At 36.2% G+C, this 24023-nt stretch overlaps 1 protein-coding gene across 5 annotated transcripts in view; it reads left to right on the forward strand.

Moving 5' to 3' along the window:
* Window positions 1–24023, forward strand: part of CDase (neutral ceramidase) — a 95424-nt gene that overhangs the window by 63465 nt on the left and 7936 nt on the right. For all 5 annotated transcript variants that reach the window (XM_033466375.2, XM_033466374.2, XM_033466372.2 and 2 more), the window contains exons 8-9: window positions 18615–18737; window positions 21705–21899. In XM_033466375.2, coding sequence (XP_033322266.2) covers window positions 18615–18737; window positions 21705–21899 — 318 coding nt within the window. The remainder of the gene's footprint in view (window positions 1–18614; window positions 18738–21704; window positions 21900–24023) is intronic.

Below are 24023 nucleotides of genomic sequence, written 5' to 3' on the forward strand. Positions count from 1 at the left end.
GACATCTGTAGAAAAGCTATGAAAACCAGGCAAAAATTGTAGAACCTGTAGAGAATGCTATGAAATCCATACAAAAATTTTAGAACCTGTGGAAATGCTATTAAGTCTATACAAAAATTATAAAATTTCTACAAAGATTGTAGAACCTGTACGAAAATCATAATAACTGTACAATTATTGTAGAACCAGTGCAAAGGCTGTAGAAATTACATCATTGCAGTTAACTAGTCCAGCGACTTGCAGATTATTAGTCAATCCATGTACAATTTTGTACATAAAACATAGATCAGCAACGATCCTTTTGGATTCTAGAGATCTTAAATTAAGCGACGGCATTAACATTAGATTTACGGAGCACAAAAAAAGCAGCTGTTTTATATTAGTTTATAAAAGTAACACTAAGACATTCATTCTGATTTTTCACAAGCGTTGTTGCAATATTTGCCATATTATTGTCATTTTGTAATATTGTAATATTTTATATATATTATATTATTATATTATATTATATTATATTATATTATATTATATTATTATATTATATTATATTATATTATATTATATTATATTATATTATATTATATTATATTATATTATATTATATTATATTATATTATATTATATTATATTATATTATATTATATATATTATATTATTATATTATATTATATTATATTATATTATATTATATTATATTATATTACATTATATTATATTATATATATTATATTATTATATTGTAAGTAACATATAAATTGACTAAATAACTCATAAATGTATCTTTACAGTACGAATAATCGTAAATTAACAAATCAGTGACTCGTTATCTTCACGGGCTCCGTAAATCTAGCGTTAAAGGACACGTCGAGTGAAAGAAATGATTTTGGCTGGCTAAACCCCGGCGAACACTCCACTGTGCGACGCGACGAAGACGTTTGCCTTTTTCCGTTCTGTCGACGGTTTCGCAAAGGCCGGGGGAAGCGAAGCGTCCAGCGAATGGCAAGGAATGGCAACGAACGGCAGCGAATCCGCGTGGCCGGCGAACCGGCGACTGGGAACAGACGCGGTTGTAATTCCGGGCCGGTCGAACCACGATGAGAGCACATAACCAGGCGGATAGTTGACGAGCGCATTTGGATTTCACGCACACGCGGCGTTCCGGGCCAGACGAGAGTGAAACTTCATCGGTTGAATAACCGTGTCGTAACCGAGGAGGAAGCTGCCGTCGATCCGCCGGTTTTCCTTCCTTTTTTTTCGCCATTGACGAGCGGAATAAATCATTTCGCGAGGTATGACCGGGAGCAATACAGCCGGAGAAAAAGAAATATGGCAGCTACTCGCCGCACGGCTCAAAACTCACGGTTTCTACGATCTGGAAAGTGGACAATTGTTACACACACGCTCCTCTCGCATCTAATTAAAAGATAATTGAAGGGTTACGCAACAGGCGCGGTGGCGAAAGGGGGCCATAGTTGCGCAAATCGACGGGCCGGGCACACGTTGCCGCCTCGCGTTACCATACCTCGCCCCGATAAAAATGATCTCTCGCAACGGACCGAAATTTACGAGCGATTTTCTGGCCGGCGCGACCACGCGCAACTTCCGTTTCCAATTATACGAGGCTAGAGCTTCTCTCGAATTCGAGGGTTGTGCAACACCGGGTTTAATGAGGGCTGAACACAAACGGATATACCTCGTGCGCGGCGTTCGTTAAATTAACCGGCCCCTGCGACTCCACTTTGCGGGCTGGTATGGACTGCGAATTTCTATGCAAACAACGGATTTCCTGCAATGGATCTGCATACAGCGCGGACGATCTGAAATTTAGTTTGTTCCATCACACTCTCGATTGTTATTTTTGCAGATATTTTTTAACATCTCAGACAAATAGTGATGTTGAGAAAAATGAAGTTAACAAATGATTCAATGAACTTGGAAGTGAGATATCGAGTTCTAATGAGCGAAACGAAGTTCCAGAATGTTCAAATTATATTCTCAAATTTTTTGGTCTCGATAGTATTGCTAGTTTTTCAGTGACGGTTCATTGAAAACTGAACTGAATCTGAGTGGCCTAATACGAGAGACTAGCATTAACCCTTTTCACTCGAATGGCGACTCCAAATTAAAAATTGTTATGTCACGTTTCAAAATGATTTTATTAATCGAATTTGTTCATATTTGAAGGACTGTTGAAAGGCTAACTGTTGCATCAGTCGCAGTGGGTCAGAAAAACTATATTAAATTTTGCATTGCAAAAGGTTAATATTCGCACACCTTTGAAAACGAAGAATTACTTTCTTAAAACTGGACTAGATGACTTCGATTTTTTTTGGATATGTTAGAGAAACTAAAATACTTTTTTTTTTATTTTCCTATCACTTAGGATGACAACGAAACAAAAATTACAAAATTCTCATTTTTGAAATCTCTTTTATCTGAGTCAATAATGAAAATTTGAAAAACGCGTTTTGTAAATTTCGATGATTTGAATGCATACTGAATATTTCATAAAAATTGATTAAACACATAGCCAAGTTATAACCATTGAAAGATGTAAAAAAAACGCATTTTCAAAATTTGTATTATGAGCTGAAAAAAGAAGGGGTTTTCCATTTTTGTTGTCATTCCAAGTAATAGCAAAATTAAAAGATGTGTTATAGTTATTGTACAGTAAACTAGTTATGGCATCGTATTGTCAAAAGTACACATTAAGGTGGAAGAGTTTGTTACTTGTGCAATTAGTTTAGCCATTTATTACATTTTATATTAATTATATTAATTATACATAATAATTAATATTATAGTAATATACATATATTAAACTACAATATTTTCTTTTCGTTTCTTTTTGACCTGGGTGTATGCCAAGGTCACGCCAAGGTTGTATAATCAATGATTTTACAGAGTAAGTGTCGCAGTGTTTTTATGAAGAGAGTTTTACAAACTGAATCGATTAGTACATGAAAATATGTGTAGTTCCATTTAAAAAAATAATGCCAGATTACGCGTCTCCTAGAACCGTTCAAATTTCGTTTGAAACATTTTTTAGTATCATCGACGATATCAAAGATATTTGACTGGATCGATTTAAATGGGTCACCCTGTACATGTAACTTTTATTAGCCTAACAAGTAATTTATAACGGAAATTCCTTCCCTAATCGTCCAATCACCGCGTCATTTACCTTCACCCAATAACTGCCAAATTTTTTTCTGGAATTTTTGTAATAACTTCTTCCGTAGCGAAAATGCAATCCGCGGTTTTGTCTAGGAGTTATTAACGAAAAACACTGGCCAATGAGAAGCGAGCTCGGCTGGCGCTAGGTGACAAAGCCGCAGATTGCATTTTCGCTAAGGAAAAAGTTACTTCGAATGACCTCAGGAACCCCTCATTTGCCGAGAATACTATAATTTCAGGACACCCTTTATAATATCTATTCTATTTCCTTTTCGTCGGAACTACTACTAGCCTCCTCATTGGAATCTATTACTGGCTTCATCAAATTTTTCAGTCTCCTAACAATAATTTCACTTTCACTGTCCGAATATTCGCTTATCGTCATCTCATCGTCATTTGATTCTCGCTCAGTAACATTTGACAGGTTATCGGCGTATATCTTGTCGACATTTTCACTCATTTTTGAAGAAGTGGATATTAGATGTCCTCAAAAATGTTTGTACACCTTTCAAAACGCAATAACTTTTTCAAAACTGAACTAAATGACTTGATTTTTTTTCAGATGATATAGAGGGACTAGTCTATACTAAACGATGGCTAAAAAGCTCTTTTTTTAAATTTTGCTATTACTTGCAACGAGAAGAAAAATTATAAACCCTCGTTTTTCAACTTTTTTTATCTGAGCCTATAACAAAAATTTAAAAAATGCCTTTCGCAGATCTCGATAACTTATATGCGTGCTGAAAATTTGATCGCAGATTTCTTACAGTTTTTGGTCAAAATGGTGATAAAACAGCGATTTTTGCGATCTTTAATTTGTTGTAACTCGTACAATTTTTTTAGACATTTCTTAAATTTTCGTTATAAAATCAGATGAAAAGTTAAATAGCGAGAGATTTTTATTTCTTTTTGTCATTCTAAGTAATAGCAAAATTTATAAAAAAAAGCATTTCGGTCATTGTCTAGTAGACTAGTACCTCTATCATCTAAAAAAATTCAAGTCGTTTAATTCAGTTTTAAATTAGTTATTGCGTTTTAAAATGTGTACGAACACTTTTTGTGAGCTACTATACACGTGAATACAGATAAATGGATGCATAGACAGATAGATATCTAGTAAATATAATAATAACCAATACTAAGCAGATAAACAATGGACAAACAACAAGCAACCGAAGCTTTGCAACTATTCGAACACATAAACTCAGTCGGTAACTGGCGATTGCGTGAACTCACGTATACGTGAGTTCGGCCCATAACCGCTAACTCTGCGAACTCGTGTATACGTGAGTCCGGCCGATAACCGCTAACTCAGCGAACTCACGTATACGTGAGTCCGGCCGTCAAAGTGTTAAGTAAAATAAATTTTGATTAACAATTGAATACTTTGCGTCTCACTTACAAATGTCGGGCACTTTTCTTCCATAACATAAAACACGTCTCGAAAAGTATAAACATATTCGCAGGCAACTCTGGAGTCTAGCCGATAACCGCTAACTCAGCGAACTCACGTATACGTGAGTCCGGCCGTCAAAGTGTTAAGTAAAATAAATTTTGATTAACAATTGAATACTTTGCGTCTCACTTACAAATGTCGGGCACTTTTCTTCCATAACATAAAACACGTCTGGAAAAGTATAAACATATTCGCAGGCAACTCTGGAGTCTAGCCGATAACCGCTAACTCAGCGAACTCACGTATACGTGAGTCCGGCCGTCAAAGTGTTAAGCAAAATAAATTTTCATTAATAATTGAATACTTTGCGTCTCACTTACAAGTGTCGGGCACTTTTCTTCCATAACATAGAACACGTCTCGAAAAGTATAAACATATTCGCAGGCAACTCTGGAGTCTAGCCGATAACCGCTAACTCAGCGAACTCACGTATACGTGAGTCCGGCCGTCAAAGTGTTAAGCAAAATAAATTTTCATTAATAATTGAATACTTTGCGTCTCACTTACAAATATCGGGCACTTTTCTTCCATAACATAAAACACGTCTGGAAAAGTATAAACATATTCGCTGGCAACTCTGGAGTCTAGCCGATAACCGCTAACTCAGCGAACTCACGTATACGTGAGTCCGGCCGTCAAAGTGTTAAGTAAAATAAATTTTGATTAACAATTGAATACTTTGCGTCTCACTTACAAATGTCGGGCACTTTTCTTCCATAACATAAAACACGTCTGGAAAAGTATAAACATATTCGCTGGCAACTCTGGAGTCTAGCCGATAACCGCTAACTCAGCGAACTCACGTATACGTGAGTCCGGCCGTCAAAGTGTTAAGTAAAATAAATTTTGATTAATAATTGAATACTTTGCGTCTCACTTACAAATGTCGGGCACTTTTCTTCCATAACATAAAACACGTCTCGAAAAGTATAAACATATTCGCAGGCAACTCTGGAGTCTAGCCGATAACCGCTAACTCAGCGAACTCACGTATACGTGAGTCCGGCCGTCAAAGTGTTAAGTAAAATAAATTTTGATTAACAATTGAATACTTTGCGTCTCACTTACAAGTGTCGGGCACTTTTCTTCCATAACATAAAACACGTCTGGAAAAGTATAAACATATTCGCTGGCAACTCTGGAGTCTAGCCGATAACCGCTAACTCAGCGAACTCACGTATACGTGAGTCCGGCCGTCAAAGTGTTAAGTAAAATAAATTTTGATTAACAATTGAATATTTTGCGTCTCACTTAGAAGTGTCGGGCACTTTTCTTCCATAACATAAAACACGTCTCGAAAAGTATAAACATATTCGCAGGCACGAACTTGTGGGAATACCTAATAATTACCGCGACGAATTTGATCCCACGAGCCTCGAGCAGATCTCTGTGTATCGCTTGTGCAAGGTTCGATTATCGCTCGGTTGTCGTCGAAGAGAGGAAAAAGGGGCGAGAAAGAGAGGCGCAGCACGAGGACAACCATGAGGATGGCAGAAGAGAGAAAGGAAGAGGTGGCAGAAAACGGGGGAAAAAAATGGAACGAGCCCAGCCGGGCACGGTGATCCACGTGTTTACACGTTCCTGTTCCCACGTCTGTTGAAGCAGGACTTTGCAATCGCGTACTATCTCGCCTCATTATGCCGGCTTATCGGGAATCTCGCGAGACACGATTCTGCTTCCGCGCATGAAAATCCGTTGGCCGCGGACGCGACGTGTATATACGGCCCGCGTTACGGCCGTTTTGTTATGAATTAGTATCCGACGAACGGGATCAGATGATACGCTGCGGGAACAGACATAAAAGAGGACCGATTGTCTTTGCCGGGGGACGGTGAACATCGATGTTACGTTTCGGGCCCGGCAGATCGAGGATCCGAGATAGCGATTGAGTTTTAACTGGGAGAAAAATCTGATGTTAGAGCGGGTCTTGCGAAGAACCGGCCTCCAATTGTTGCTTTTTTTAGATAAAGAATATATTTGTTCATATATTTATTTGTAAATTAGTTTATTTCTCGATGGTTATCGTTACTTTGTGTATGATAAAAGATGCGTACTCGGGACCGAAGCAACCATTTTGAATGTCAAAAATGAGAAAATATGGAGGAACGAAGGCGAAAAATTTGGAAATTAAAGGGTTGAAATACGCCTGGGCACAGATTGTTTGAAACGAAAGAAGAAATAACTATTTCAAATACTTCATTGCTTTTATTTCATAGATAATATGGAACACTAATTTATATAATATAGAACACTAATTTTATTTCGTTTTCAATTTGAGTATATTATTTTTATGTTATTTATTACTTCAACAAACTTTTTATTTCGAATTACTCGCACGAATAATTATATTATCCATAAATATATTATTATATGTATTAATAATAATAACAAATAATTTCACATAAGAATTCTTGAATTAATTGTAACTGAAATTAGTAAGAATTAATAAGAATTCTTGAATTAATTATTTGAAATTAACTGAAAATTATTGGATTAAATTAATTATATTTAACAAAATTTAATTAAACACAGATAATAAAATATCATTTGAAAAATTATTTGATCGCTCAAATAAACTAACGTATAATTATTTCAAATAACATGTAGCCAAATGAAATAATATATTATCCTAATGATTATTTTTTTCAAATAATTGATTTCAATATTTTAAATCATTCGAATAAAGAATTTTTTGAATCATTCGAACAAAAAATTGTTCGAATGAAGAATTCTTCCTGCTATTCGAATTCGTCGAATTATTTGAACAAAAAATTATTCGAATTATTTGAATAAAAAGTTATTCGAATAAAGAATTATATTCGACTAAATAATAGAATAGTTCATGAGGAATAGTGAACTATTCGAAATAGACAATACGATTATTCGTGTCCTGTGGCTCGTTTTTATAATTACCGACTGTTAACAATCATGAAAACGAACCGCAAGGCTCAAATGATCGTATCACCTCTTCCCAAATTGTCCATTTTTCTGCGAAATCTGAGTGCGAATTAGGAAGAAATTACTGTATTCGACTTTTAAGTCTTTATACAAGTCATCGTACTTGTATGAAACTTTTAAGAACTCGTTCGAATAGTAGTCTTAGATAAAGATTTATTCGGAACAATCCGGATGATAGCAAACTCTGGAAGAAAGTCGACGGAAGAAAAACCGTCAAAGTACAGGAAGAAACATTCGTTATCTCGAATCGCGTCTCTAGTCTCCTTATCTATGCCGTATCTTTGTGAACAACGGTAGTACACCGTTCACGAATACGGTGACTAACTCGGGCAGCGAAACGGCGCCGAGAGCCGGGTCTAAATGTCAGAAAAGTTACAAAGCCGCGAGAGGCCCGCCGTTCTTCACGACATCGCGCGAAACGTCCACTGGAAACATCGCAGACAGCCGATCGTTCGGGATCGAGTGGGAAAGTGCAGCCGATCGAGGCTCTGCTTCCAGGCTGATTCCCAGAAAACGCCACACCCTGCGGAGCCTGCGAGACACGATTCATGCGACTAGCTCGCAAGGACGATGTTGTTCCTTCCTCGAGCAGAACCGTGTCCCGGATGGATTTTTTCCTCCGCGACGAAGCTTACGTGAATCACGTCGCGGAGTTTTCACACGTCTCGCGGGAACGAAAGCCGTTTTAAGCGGGTCGCTCTCCCTGCCGCCGCGGCAGTTTTCTCGAAATTGAACGGGGATCCCCGGCGTATTCGAGCTCGAACTTTTCTATCAGGCTGCGGTGACGCGCGGATCTTCGCGGGAACTCTGGTTTTCGCCGGTTGATTTCGCGGGACAGGGTTGTCGCAGGAGCTTCCTCCGTCAAGACGGGAATAATTTGCACAGAGTGCGACAAATAAGTTTCGAGATTCGGCCCATATCTCAGTAATTAATAGTGTCATCTACGTTTTTAAATCGGCGTTTGGAAGCTGCGACATTCCTCTTTCCGGTAGTATCAATTTTAGTTCGATCGGTTGATAAATAGCAAAGTTATAAGAGTTCTCTCTAAACAACTTTCTCGTCGATGTTGAAATATGACCAAAAATCGTTGTGTGTCGATCATTCCAAAGAAGTCGTTGCAGCCGCTAGAAATGTTCTAAACTTCCTGAAAGCAATTGTTACGGGTGACGAAACATGGTGCTTTCGGTACGACCCAGAAACCAAGCGTCAAAGTGCGGAATGGAAGTCGAACGATTCGCCACAAGCCAAAAAGCGCGGAAGTTTCATAAAAAATCAAGACAACGCACGTTACATTCTTCGATAGCAAAGGAATTATCCACAGGGAATTCGTTTCAACTGGCCGAACAATTACTGGAACATATTATGTCGAAGTTTTGAAGCGTTTGATGGCCAGAATCCGTCGTATTCGAGCCGAATATCGTGATTCAGAGACCTGGTGTCTGTTGCACGATAATGCACCGAGTCACATCTCCCTCATTCATCGTCAATTTTTGGCTCGAAATCAAGTCTGTGCGTTGAATCATCCACCTTATTTGCCTAATTTGGCCCCGTGTGACTTCTCTCTATTCCCAAAATTGAAATTGAGGTTGAAAGAATGTATTTTTAATGACATTTCGACCATCAAAACAGCTTCAACACGAGCGCTAGAGGCGATTCCACAAAATTAGCTAGAACACGCATTTGGATCACCGTTGAATCGCTGTAACAAGTGTATTAAAACTGGAGGAGAATATTTTGTAATATTCGCGCCATCGGATTACCACTTATTTCGATCCCTGGACAACTCCCTTCGTGGTAAAACTTTTAACGATGATGACGCTGTAAAATCTCACTTAACTCAGTTTTTGGCCGAAGTGGATCATACTTCCTACGTGCGTGGAATTTTCAAGTTGTCAGAGAGATGGCAAAAGGTCATCGAACAAAATGGAAAATACATTACAGATTATAAACTTCATTCCAAGTAAAAAAAAAATGTTTATTTCATTGAACAAATCGGCAATTACTTAGTTGCCAACCCAATACATACGATGCAATGCAAAATAATCTCAAGAGAGATTAAAATTCCTTGAAATAAATAAAAAACAGTAATTTCAATAATATTCGTTCACGTGCACATTATTTAGCAGAATAAAAATGTGTAAATATCGTAAATGCACAAATATTCACTGTTTAGTAATAAGGATTCGTCTCCGGATCTTCGTGTAAAATAATAATTGTCTACGTTAATTACAAAAAACCGAGGAGCCAAATACAAATTTCTTACTTTCGTTAAGAATTTTAATAAACCGAACGCGACGTAACGACGTTCTTAATTTCTTTCTTTTAATATTCCTACTGTGTAAATTTGCTCGAGCTCATTTTTATACTTTTTACTGAACTGAAAATTGGCGAGCATCGCGAGAAGACAGCAATAAAAGACGAATGCTATCGATCGTACAAATTTGCTCGTTCTTTAATGGAACACGACTTAGTTGGATGTTTATTACGAGACTGTGGATCGTTATCGACATTTCTGCTTCCGGGAATATCTCGTTCCACGCGAAACATAATATGCGAACAATTTCAGCTCTATACCGCGAGATCCCTCGTAAAAGTAAGGATGGAAGTCGGTTTAAACATCGCGGAAGCGAATCGTACTTTTACGCGAACTACTCGAAGCGTTTGGCTATGTTTACGTTAACATTATACCTTGAGTGCACTTCAAAGGGAAGATAATCGGCGGAAGATGCTGGAAACTGCTGAACAGCGGATCGTAATCTTTCGCCACAAGAATTATTGCAACAAGCGGTGGTGCGTTAAAATCAAAATTTCAGCCAGGCTGGGGATTAAAACTTGCTTTCGGAGGTTTTACTTCAAGATTTTATTAGTTAGATTAATAAAGTTTCTAATTTAAATTTCATTCCTCGAGCGTTACTGCGCGAGCCCTGCTTTTCTTTCATTAAGAGTTTACGGAATGCATTTTTAAGAAGCTTGGAAGTTGATACGCGCGCTTCGTCTGGAAATGGAGCAGAGACCTCGAACTGACAACAAGCGATATCTTTCCTCGAACGATGACTGTTCTAATCGCTGTGACGCGATAAATAATAGGAAAAACGATAAACGGTTCAATGCCGATCGGCGGAAGGTTTAAGTCATTCCGTGGTAATAACTGGGACTCGTGTGAACAGAAGAACTCGCCAGCTCCCACTTCATTACGGATGCACAATTCTGCGTGCAGAAACGTTTCTGCATAATTAATGGAAGACCCATGACGAAAGCTTATTCGGCGCGTGCATCCTCTTTTAATCTTAGAATGGTCGCACGTCGAATTCACTGCTAACATTGGCGGTGGTGATTCATTTCATATTAACTCCATATCATTATAATAATAGTGTCTTCATGGCAAGTTGACTCTATATCAATAATGGTGATTTGAAGTCAAATTGACTCCGTATCAATTATCAATGTTGACTTGACGTCAAATTGACTTCTAATCAGTAGTGGTATCATTATTGACTTTTATTTGAAGTATACGTGACGTCAAGTCATTATTATTGATATGGAGTCAAATTGGCGTCAAGTCATTGTTATTGATATGGAGTCAATTTGACGTCAAGTCATCACTATTTACACGGAGTTAAGTTGACATCGTCTCTATTACTGATACAAAGTCAATTTGACATCAAGTTTCCATTATTGATATGGAGTCAAGTTGACATCAAGTCATTATTGTTATGGAGTCAATTTGACATGAAGTCATTATTATTAATATGGAGTCAAGTTGACGTCAAGTCATTATTATTGATATGGAGTCAATTTGACATGAATTCATTATTATTGATATGGAGTCAAGTTGACGTCAAGTCATTATTATTGATATGGAGTCAAGTTGACGTCAAGTCATTATTATTGATATGGAGTCAAGGTGACGTCAAGTCATTATTATTGATATGGAGTCAAGTTGACGTCAAGTCATTATTATTGATATGGAGTCAAGTTGACGTCAAGTCATTATTATTGATATGGAGTCAAGTTGACGTCAAGTCATTATTATTGATATGGAGTCAATTTGACATGAAGTCATTATTATTGATATGGAGTCAAGTTGACGTCAAGTCATTATTATTGATATGGAGTCAAGTTGACGTCAAGTCATTATTATTGATATGGAGTCAATTTGACATGAATTCATTATTATTGATATGGAGTCAAGTTGACGTCAAGTCATTATTATTGATATGGAGTCAATTTGACATGAAGTCATTATTATTGATATGGAGTCAAGTTGACGTCAAGTCATTATTATTGATATGGAGTCAAGTTGACGTCAAGTCATTGTTATTGATATGGAGTCAAGTTGACGTCAAGTCATTATTATTGATATGGAGTCAATTTGACATGAATTCATTATTATTGATATGGAGTCAAGTTGACGTCAAGTCATTATTATTGATATGGAGTCAATTTGACATGAAGTCATTATTATTGATATGGAGTCAAGTTGACGTCAAGTCATTATTATTGATATGGAGTCAAGTTGACGTCAAGTCATTATTATTGATATGGAGTCAAGTTGACGTCAAGTCATTATTATTGATATGGAGTCAAGTTGACGTCAAGTCATTATTATTGATATGGAGTCAAGTTGACGTCAAGTCATTGTTATTGATATGGAGTCAAGTTGACGTCAAGTCATTGTTATTGATATGGAGTCAAGTTGACGTCAAGTCATTATTATTGATATGGAGTCAAGTTGACGTCAAGTCATTATTATTGATATGGAGTCAAGTTGACGTCAAGTCATTATTATTGATATGGAGTCAAGTTGACGTCAAGTCATTATTATTAATATGGAGTCAAGTTGACGTCAAGTCATTATTATTGATATGGAGTCAAGTTGACGTCAAGTCACTATTATTTACACGGAGTTAAGTTGACATCATCTCTATTACTGATACGAAGTCAATTTGACATCAAGTCACCATTATCGCACGTGGAATGATGCATAGGATGAAAAGAACATTGGATAATATTGGGCCAATCGAAATTGTCTATCGACGTGGGTCTATCTTAATTAAAAAGTGAAGAAGCGATGGCATCTTTTCTTCTCTTATCTCGCAAAGGATTTTAATCTGTTCGGTAAACTTCAATCGTCGTTTTATTATTCTATTAGGATAGGAAAGCCGGTTACCATCGGGTGACCAATTGCCGCGCATCTGGTTTGTTTTCAGGCGTAATTAACTTTACATTTATCGAGAAGACAAGTTAAATTTTTTATTAAAAAATGATGATAAGGTAATAATGAATATACTTAATATAAAACAAAAAACTGTAAATGAATATAAACATAGAAAATACAACAGCACACGAATACAGTTTATATCTAGGACTACGGAACGAACAATAGCGCACAAAAATGATACAGTAAATTCTCCCTAATTCGCGCTCAAATTGTGCATAAAAATGGACAATTTGGGAAGAGGAAATACGATTATTCCAGTCTTACGACTTCTTTTTATAGTTGTCGACAATCGATGACTGTAAAAACGAGCCGTAAGACTCGAATAATTGCATCTCCTCTTCCCAAATCGTCCATTTTTGTGCGCAAACCGAGCGCGAATTAGAAAGAATTTAACGTGCATGGCATGGCATAATCTACTCATAAGAAATGAACAATACAAAATAATAAAAAAATTTAGTATGTCTTATTTGGTGAATGTAAAGTTAATTATGTCGAAAAGCACAGCAATTGGCCATCTCATAATAACCAGCTCCACTGCCCTCCAGATAATATAAATTATGGAATGCTCGACGAAATTTCATAATGAGCCTTGATCCTATTTGATTTGATCAAAGCCCTCGGCGACATATTCAAATGTTTTCACCATTTAATTAAGCACTATTCTCGACATTGAAATTGCGATGTGATTGCGTCGCCTCTCGGTTCCCAGAGGTTAATCTCACCTTCGGCAAATTGTGCTTGCGACAGCTGTCGATCGATTATTGATATTTGAAAGCTCGTAGGTACTTATTAATTCGCGGGCTTGCCCGCTATAAAACAAATTGATTTTAATTAGCACCGAAGCACGGGAAACAGGGCAAATTGGAAGCATTATGAAGAGGTCCTTGCCGGAACACGTAAAACAGCATCGCTTTATTGATTCGACTTTTTTATTTCACAGGGGAACACCCTGTATATAACACGTGCTTCGCCATGGGAGGGTTCAGAAATCAACGCACGCATCGAAAAAGACATGAATATTTAATCTAGTTGCGGTGTATATATATATATATACACCGATAGAAACAAGACGTAAATTTATTCTAGTTACTGAATTAGTTTAAACAACAAAATATATCCGAGATGTCGATTATATTATTATTTTTCGCCAATTTAAACGAGTTTTATGTACATAATAGTTTATGCTTTTGTTTTAGACACCGTAAAACCTTTACTTCCTTCATCTTCATTTGCAACGTGTTTCTTAGGCTTCTTAACGAGAGCAAAGTAAAAACACGCTTAAGCATTATAAAAAAAATGTAAAAAATTAGTTTCCGCGTTTTATACGTCGTGCAAAATTAAAGTTTCGATTACGTAAATCACCGAGCAAATTTGATTTTAAACAATTCAGTATCTTGAATTGAATCGTGTTGCTTTTAATTACAAGTAAAATTATTGCAAGGGCAGAGTAACCAGTGCTTGGCACAGTGATTGACGCGCTTACCCTAAATACATTAGTCATGAAATGCCCAATGACCCAGACGGGGGGATGACCCCTGCACACTGAGCGGAATAATGAGCCCGCAGGTGAGGGGATAAAAGAATTAATCAGCACCGGCTTCCCGAGGAAATCGATCCCCAACCAATACGTCGTGTCACCGTCTGATGTCGGAAGAATTCTAGGCTATACTACTGGCTGGCTGGCCTCAATCCTTCGCCGGTGTCGCTTCCCTTTCAACCCCTTTCTCTCAGCCACGCAGCGCCGGTTTTCCCCTTTAAGAACCGATCTATTTGGTTGGCAGGAAAGTAATTTCGATATTTCAATGTGAAATAAAACTCAATCTTTTTTAACACGTTGGCTGTGCCGCGCGAATTTTACGTGACTTGCCCAAGGCGCCAACATGAATTTTTCATTATGCGATATGCATATTATGTTGAAATATTATTTACAGCAGATAAGTTTAGTTGTATAAACTTGTTTTATGCATTTTTTCGTGGCGCATTGTAATAAAGTACAATTATTATAATATTATATTATTTAAAAATTTATGCGTATCGATGTTTACCCTAATTATGGATTTTAACTATTCGTCGCGTCGCCGGTCACCGGTGGCCCCCACGGCGCTGTAGCCAAGTCGAGTGCCGGTCACCGGTGACCCCCACGGCAGCCAACGTGTTAAACAAGAAATGAACTTTAATCGGTCAAATATTTTCCATTCTGTTCGATGACCTTTTGCCATCTTTCTGGTAACTTCATGATTCCGCGCTCGTAAAACTTCTGGTCCTTATCAGTAAAAAAAAACTCAATCAAGTGCCATTCGAGGCTATCGTTGTTATATTGAAATTTTTACCATTTGAAAAGTTTTGTAATCTTCGGAATAAATGATAATCCGATGGTGCAAGATCGGGGCTATATAGAAGAGGCGGCATCGCTCTTCAATCAAACGCCAATAATTTTGTATGAATTGCTAAAGATGTACGAGGCTCTGCATTGTCGTGGTGGAATACGATTCCTTTGCGATTTGCCAATTCTGTTCTTTTCACTTTGATTGCTTCCTTCAATTTCATAAGTTGTTGGCAGTAAACATCTGAGTTGATCGTTCGTTCGTTTATAATTCTGTAAATAGTTGAAATTTAACTGATCCTGAATGTATTAATTTGATATCATGAAAATGCGTTCTTGTAGAATTACGTAAGAACAAGAACAGTCAATCATTACTCGCATTTTTATTCAAATCATTTTAAAGTCTCTTTTCGAACACCTTATCCGAATAAAAAGTTATTGGTCATAAAATATAGTCGTATGTTTTATTCGAATAACAGTCATTCGAATTATGCGAATAATATATTCGAATTATGTGATTAACATATTCGAATAATTAGAATAATTTATATTGAATAATTGTTAAGAATTGTTATTGTAATTGTTATTGTAAAGGTAATGGTTATTGGAATGAACAGATAAAATAAATTATGACGAATAGTGAATAATCGTTAAAATTAAATGGTCGACTAAAATTTTCGACTGAAAACAATTCATTCGAACATTGTCCAACTCTGCTTTCGAGCACGGTTTCAACGGATTCTTCACAAAATTATGATCTCAGCTACTTTAACATTGTGGGAGAAAATGTTACGGCCTTCTGTCTGTGCTCATTTTGAAGGGTGAAGTTTCCACTTACGCGCCCTTGGCCTCAGTTTCCTGAGAAATTAGTTTTTAATATGTAAGAGACGAGAAACGAGAGACGGAAAAACTGGAGATATCTTTCTGCGAAGAAAGGCATCCTGAAATTGTATAAATTCAAATGATTCTACGAAGTTCGACAATTTTCTTCTCCCTTTGTTTCATCGTATTCTTGCCTCCCCTTTGCAATGACGTCTCAAAAGTTGATTTATGATTTCGTGTCAGGATTTTATTGTGACATAACGTGACTTGTTCCTCATTTCCTTAAAAGAAAAGCTGAAAACTGCCATAAGGGTAGACTGTACATTTTATGAAACAGAAAACACTGACACTATCACAAATATTTAATAACATAATTATGTTATTTACAACCGACTAAAATGATCCAAAACCAAAAATAAATGTTCACGCTGTTCCTGTTTCTTGAAACGGTTGCAGAAAATCACAAATATTCAATAATTCAATTATGTTATTTACAACTGATCCAAAAACGAAAGTGAATGTTCACGCAGTTCCTGTTTCTTGCAACGGTTGTGGAAAAGGTTGATTTTACACAAAGATCGGCTGTCTAGTGATAAACATTCCTGGTTCACAGAACAATGAAACAATTAATCTAGAACAAAAATCCAGGGTAGGAATAATATTTTGCATCAGGTTCAGCAGACTCTCTTCGAGAAATTAGTAAATTAGCATAGACATCCGCGGTCATTGATCGAACACGCCCCGAATTCGGAAGCCCGTGGCTTATGCCACGCGTTCTTTCCATCATCGACACACAGAAAGCGGCTTCTAGTGCCCTAATACAGCCGCAGGAACGTGTAAATTAAAAGCCGTAGAACAGAACAGGGAAAGCGTCGCGCAGGAATCCGTTTTATCGCGGCCGGTTTCTCGAGGGAGGCTCGGAGTCCTCTGAATTCCGGAGTAACGAGGGTCAATTCATTAATCTTCATCCCCTTCATCCGCGAACGTGCGCAGGGAATGCCAGAAGAGTAGCACGCTAGGAGGAACTCGCTGTTTACAGGATTTAACTCGTGCAATTGACTTGCTCGGTTCACCGACAAACAATCACTTAGCAGCGTCGAACTATTTTTAACGCCAGATTTACGGAACTCGTCAAAATGGCGGGTCACTAATTTTTTAATTTACGATTAGTAAATTAAAAATAAAATGATAAATTTTTTGATTTAAATTCAATTAATTAATTATTTGTTAAAATTGTACATGTAAAAGACTGAAGTTCTTAAAATACCAAAAAAACTGTTTCTATCTTTTTATACTGAATCCGCGAAATTTTCTGTGAAACTTACGGAAAAACTTGCGAAAATACTGAACGCGAGTGAAGATCAGTATTCAGTAAAACAAATTGTTCTAGATAAAATATCACAATATTAATTGTATTCATAAAACGTTTTAAAATTATGGAAAAACAAAATAGTCATTACTCATTTAAAATTTTGTTTCCAGTTTCAAGTCCAATAGTTTATTTACTGTGCACAGTAACCGAACCTATTTTTCGCTCGACGCGTTAGTTACTGTGCTGCTCTGAAATCATCTCTGCCGTCGTTTTAAAAAGAAAAAATGTAAATAATATATTTTATTAAATCAACCCTCTCTAATATGAACTTTTAAACGGCTTATTATAATAATGAGATCTTTGTGTAGAAAATAAAATTGATTAAAGTATGTCAGTAACACAATGCCAGTAACTCATAGTAACATAAAATGTTGCCATTTCTTCCCATACTCGTCAAAAATGGCTAACTGGTTAAGAAGAATATATGCACGCTTTGATATTCTTTATTAAACTAATTAAGAAAATCAAATATGAGCCGTTTATTTTGAAAGTGGCATAAGTCGCTTACACCGCTAACACCGTTTAAAAATATGGATGCTAACTTTCGAGAAGATTTACTTGTATTTGTTATCTCAGGATACTGATATTTTTCTCAGTATAAATAATTTCGTATAAACATTAAAAAATCACCACTTTTCATTACGGTAGAGTGACTTATGCCACTTTCAAAATAAACGGCTCATATATACAGTACAATTACAGTAATTTATACAGTTTTCAAACAGATTGCAACAGCTAACTAGTTAAATATTAAATATTTGTTCTGCATAAATATTGAGGCTCAGAATTCAGGTAGGGTGCTCAGTAATTGAAGCACAGTATTCAGAGAAAGGAACACAGTAACTGATCTTTGTAGATCATAGGTACACAGTACTGGTTCCAGAATTTTTCTCTCTCTTTCTCTTAATATTCAAAGAAGATTTGATATTTGTTTGTCATAGTCTCGATAGAAGATTAACAGGTGGGCATCTAGCTTCTTCGGAGCTGTCGGGGGAAAGGTAATTTGCAACAATTCGGAGCCGGTAAATCTTGATTTAGGAGCACAGTGCGTCGTCATTAGCATCCGCTTCGCGTGCTCTTTAACCGTGACGCGGTCAGCGAAGCCTCCGACAGTTTCGAGAGTAGCCATTAGCATGATAATGCAGCCGCGCGGAGAGGAACACCCGAGGCGGACGCGTTTCGTGCCCCGCCGGTTTGTTTTGTATACCTACGCACACGGTGTGTCCCGTTGTTCTCGCGCCTCGTCTCCATTCCATATTCATGTTCTGTTATCCGGTGATTGCAGAGGCTGTGGCGCGGAGGGAATGCCAAGGAAGTGATCGGGCCCATCCGAGTGGTGCATCGTTATGTCAATATGCCGAACCAGACAGCCGAATTCTACAACGAGACCACCAAAACAGTCGAAGAGGTAATCCACATCGTTTTCTTCGGTATTCTCTATATGTTATCGATTTTCTTCATTTTCTTCGATTTTCTTCATTTTCTTCGATTTTCTTAATTTTCTTCAATTTTCTTAATTTTCTCTTTTCTTCGATTCTCTCCATTTCCATCGATTTTCCCCATTTCCTTCGATTTTCTTTATTTTTTCGACTTTCTCCATTTTCTTGGATTTTGTCCATGTTCTTCGATATTTTCCATTTCCTTCGATTTTCATTTCTGCTTCCTCTTCTATGTTTCTTCGTTTTCTTCGATTTCCTCCGTTTCCTTCGACTTTCTACATTTATTCTGATTTTCTTCCTTTTTCCATCTTTTTTTCTCCTTTTTCCAGTTTTTTTCCACATCTTCGATTTTCTTCCTTTTTCCATCGATTTTCTCCGTTTCCTTCGACTTTCTCCATTACTTTCAATTTTCTCTATTTCCCTCGTTTTTCTCCTATTCCATCGATTTTCTTCATTTTCTTCGATTTTCTCCGTTTACTTCAATTTTTCTCATATTCTTTGATTTTCTCAGTTTTCTTCAATTTTCTCCGTTTTTCTCCATTTTCTTCGATTTCCTGCTTTTTCTTAGATTTTCTCCATTTCCTTCGACTTTCTTCCTTTCTCCATCGACTTTCTCCATTTTCTTCGATTCCCTTCATTTTTTTCGATTTTCTTAATTTTCTTCAATTCTCTCTATTTTCTCCGATTTTCTTTGATTTTCTTTGATTTTCTTTGATTTTCTTTGATTTTTCCCATGTTCGTCGGTATTCTCCATTTCCTTCAATTTACATATCATTTTGTTGCTTTCCCCTGCAATTTGTTGCTTTCCCCTGCAATTTGTTGCTTTCCCCTGCTAAAAATCTCATCGAAATCGATTGTCACAAAGATACGTGACAGGCATTGAAAGACGGTAAAATCTCAAAACACTGGTCGCGACTGTCTTGAAGACGGAGAACTCGATCATATCTCGGACAACTATAGTCGGTCCAACGGGACAAAAAAAGGAGAAATAAAGGGAAAAGTTCGCGTGATTGATGCTGCGGCAACAGTTGAGCTGCCGGAACTCGGGGGAGAATTTCTGTGGCCCTTTGCCGATTGCCCTCGCTAGCAAGCCGAGGTGGAATTTCAACCCTCGAATTTCATTTGTCGGATACTTTAATATTGTCGCGACGAATAATTCCACGATTCTTATTTAGAAAAGTAGCCTATTATTTCCTTCTTTTTATTACCTTTTTTTTTATCTAAAATCGTGTGCGGACCCTGATCTATTCACGGGTCGATCGCGTGCATTTGCCTAGTACATTCTCCTCCAAAAGTATTAGGGCACTTACAGAATATTCAATGAATATGAAAACCCGGTAGAAAATTTCTTTAATTTGTCACATTTATTTTAATGTTTCTGAAAATATAATCTTCTTTTCGACGATATATCCACCGTGATTTTTAATTACTTCTTGGAGTAATTTCGGCATCCGTTTTATTACTTTTTCTGCTATTTCTGATACTCTTTGGTTCCATGGATCCTTAAAAATAGTGTTAAAAGGTCTCCCCGACTTTATATTACTTTATAATTTACTTTATATTAATATTTGATATTAATTACTTTATATTAGATTATAATTTGCCCTCGACTGTATATTGCTTTGTAACAATGACAAGATTGGATTTACTTACGTACATACTACATTTGCGATATCGTAGTAGTATAATAATATAATAGTAATAGTATAATAATAATAGTACAATTGTAATAGTAAAATAGTAATAGTACAATCTTAATAGTATAATAGTGATAGTATAATAGAAATAGCATAATAGTAATAATATATTATAATAGTATAATAGTAATAGTATAATAGTGATAGTACAATAGTTATAGTATAATAGTGATAGTATAATAGTAATAGTATAATAATAGTGGTTCAGTATTATAGTAATAGTAAAATAGTAGTAGTATAATAATGATAGTATAATAGAAATAGCATAATAGTAATAATATATTAGTAATAGTACAATAGTAATAGTATAATAGTGATAGTATAATGGTGATAGCATAATAGTAATAGTATAATAGTGATGGTGTAATAGTGATAGTATAATAGTAATAGTATAATAATAGTGGTTCAGTATTATAGTAATAGTAAAATAGTAGTAGTATAATAATGATAGTATAATAGAAATAGCATAATAGTAATATATTAGTAATAGTACAATAGTAATAGTATAATAGTGATAGTATAATAGTGATAGCATAATAGTAATAGTATAATAGTGATGGTGTAATAGTGATAGTATAATAGTAATAGTATAATAATAATAGTAATAGTATAATAATAATAGTAATGGTATATAATTGTATAGTACAATACTACAGTAAATTCTCCCCAATTGTCCTTTAGCTTGTAAATCAAAATGGACAATTTGGGAGGAGAAGGCACGAAAGCCTTGCGCCTCGATTTTACATTTGTTGACGATCGACAATTATAAAAACGAGCCGCGTGGCTCGAATATTCGTATCTCCTCTTCCGAAATTGTGCATTCTTATTTACAACCTGAGGGACAATTGGAGAGAATTTACTGCATCACTCACCGAGGTCCTCATGTGGGAAATTATTACAATCTAAAAGGTACTAATCATTCGAACTGTGAAGAAAATGGTACGGCAAGGGATTACAGGAGCTTCTGCAAACAAGAATTTCAAGTCCTTTGAAATTGACGGATTATATTCTAATTTAAATTCTTCCCTCCTGTGTCCCTCTCGCATAAAGAATCAGTTAGAGTTCCAAAGTTTCTCTGTCTGCTAAAGTCTGCCATTCGAATTCAGTTTGCAGATTTTCTCTCTGGGAACCGTATCGACGCTTGAAGCGCGTTATTTTGTTAAAGCGTGTTTCCAAACCGGTTTTGGCGGAGACAATGGAGTCCCAGAAGTTTAATCGATTTCTTTCTTGTGCCGACAGGTCCACGGCTGTCTGCCCGCAATGGGTTACAGTTTCGCGGCTGGAACGACCGACGGTCCAGGATCGTTCGCGTTCGAGCAAGGCACGACCACGGCCAATCCTTTGTGGAACGCGGTTAGAAACCTATTGGCGGTCCCCACGCAGGAGGATATCAAGTGTCATGGCGCGAAACCGATTTTGCTCGCCACTGGACGTGTAAGTTCCACGAGGAAGAAGTTTCCTCCACTTTCGAGAGTCTCACGAACTCGGAATAAGTCGTTTTTCTTCCGGAGACCTCCCATCCGTTCAAAACTGTCCCGATAAATTCGTCGCAAAATATCGCTAAAATGTTCGTCTGAAATTGTTGTTTAACATTGAACCTACCGTGACTTAAAAGCAACTAACTTGTACTTACCGTAGACTAGTGCTATAACGCGATAATGCGTTATGCAAATTAGGGTAGAACTGCCATGAATAGGACACTTTTGCTTAGAACAGGGTAACGAAAAATAGTAAACGACGTATATAATTCTAGTTTGGAACATTCGAAAGATCAGCTTTTTTATTATAAGAATATATAGTGTCAATGAAATTCTCCTATGTTAATTTGCTTTATTTTTTGAACTGCCATGAATAGGACACTTTTGCTTAGAACAGGGTTTCCAAAAATAGTAAACAACGTATATAATTCTAGTTTGGAACATTCGAAATATCAGCCTTTTTACTATAAGAATGCATAGTGTCGATGAATTTCTCCTACGTTGATTTGCTTTATTTTTTGAACTGCCATGAATAGGACACTTTTGCTTAAAACAGGGTTACCAAAAATAGTAAACAACGTATATAATTCTAGTTTGGAACATTCGAAAGATCAGCTTTTTTATTATAAGAATATATAGTGTCAATGAAATTCTCCTATGTTAATTTGCTTTATTTTTTGAACTGCCGTGAATAGGACACTTTTGCTTAGAACAGGGTTACCAAAAATAATAAACAACGTATATAATTCTAGTTTGGAACGTACGAAATATCAGCTTTTTTATTATAAGAATATATAGTGTCAATGAAATTCTCCTATGTTAATTTGCTTTATTTTTTGAACTGCCATGAATAGGACACTTTTGCTTAGAACAGGGTTACCAAAAATAGTAAACAACGTATATAATTCTAGTTTGGAACATTCGAAAGATCAGCCTTTTTACTATAAGAATGCATAGTGTCAATGAAATTCTCCTACGTTGATTTGCTTTATTTTTTGAACTGCCATGAATAGGACACTTTTGCTTAAAACAGGGTTACCAAAAATAGTAAACAACGTATATAATTCTAGTTTGGAACATTCGAAAGATCAGCCTTTTTACTATAAGAATGCATAGTGTCGATGAAATTCTCCTACGTTGATTTGCTTTATTTTTTGAACTGCCATGAATAGGACACTTTTGCTTAGAACAGGGTTACCAAAAATAGTAAACAACGTATATAATTCTAGTTTGGAACGTACGAAATATCAGCCTTTTTACTATAAGAATGCATAGTGTCGATGAATTTCTCCTACGTTGATTTGCTTTATTTTTTGAACTGCCGTGAATAGGACACTTTTGCTTAGAACAGGGTAACGAAAAAAAGTAAACGACGTATATAATTCTAGTTTGGAACATTCGAAAGATCAGCTTTTTTATTATAAGAATACATAGTGTCAATGAAATTCTCCTACGTTGATTTGCTTTATTTTTAATTTCTTTAAAAAGTGCATTTTGTCACATTCATTAATTGGTTGTATTGAGTGGGACACTGTTACAAAATGAAATAATCTTGGTACTAATTTTATAAGTACTGTTTTTTTTATTCATTGTAAGTACATACAATGTTATATAAAAATCTTTTTGATTTTAAAAGACAATCTTCTTGATCCATGCTAAATACTCTTTTGTTGCCAATATTTGGTACACATATAAACAATTTATTTTCTTTAGTTTGTTTCACTAAATGCGATTTAGTCATATTAAAAGCTTTAGCTGCCGATCTTATCGAAATTCCAACAGTTATAACCTCATTTACAACTTTTTTCATTCTTTCTATGAAAACGCGATTTTGAGTAACTTTTGGGACACCTTGTATAATTTAAAAAGTAATGTGCCAGCGAACACGGATATTTCACTGGCACTCCTCGCGGCAACTCGTAGAAATAAGCTTTTAGCGTCACACCGTGATCTTAACGAACACACCAAATAATACAATCTTTCTCAGGTCAGAGGTTGATAAAAAATCTTCGTATTTGTTGTGATTGGTCCACGGAATATCATGCTGAATAAATAATGAAATTTGTGTAACTGTTAAAGA

Source organism: Megalopta genalis, chromosome 3 (genome assembly GCF_051020955.1).
Source record: "Megalopta genalis isolate 19385.01 chromosome 3, iyMegGena1_principal, whole genome shotgun sequence".
NCBI lineage: Eukaryota > Metazoa > Arthropoda > Insecta > Hymenoptera > Halictidae > Megalopta > Megalopta genalis.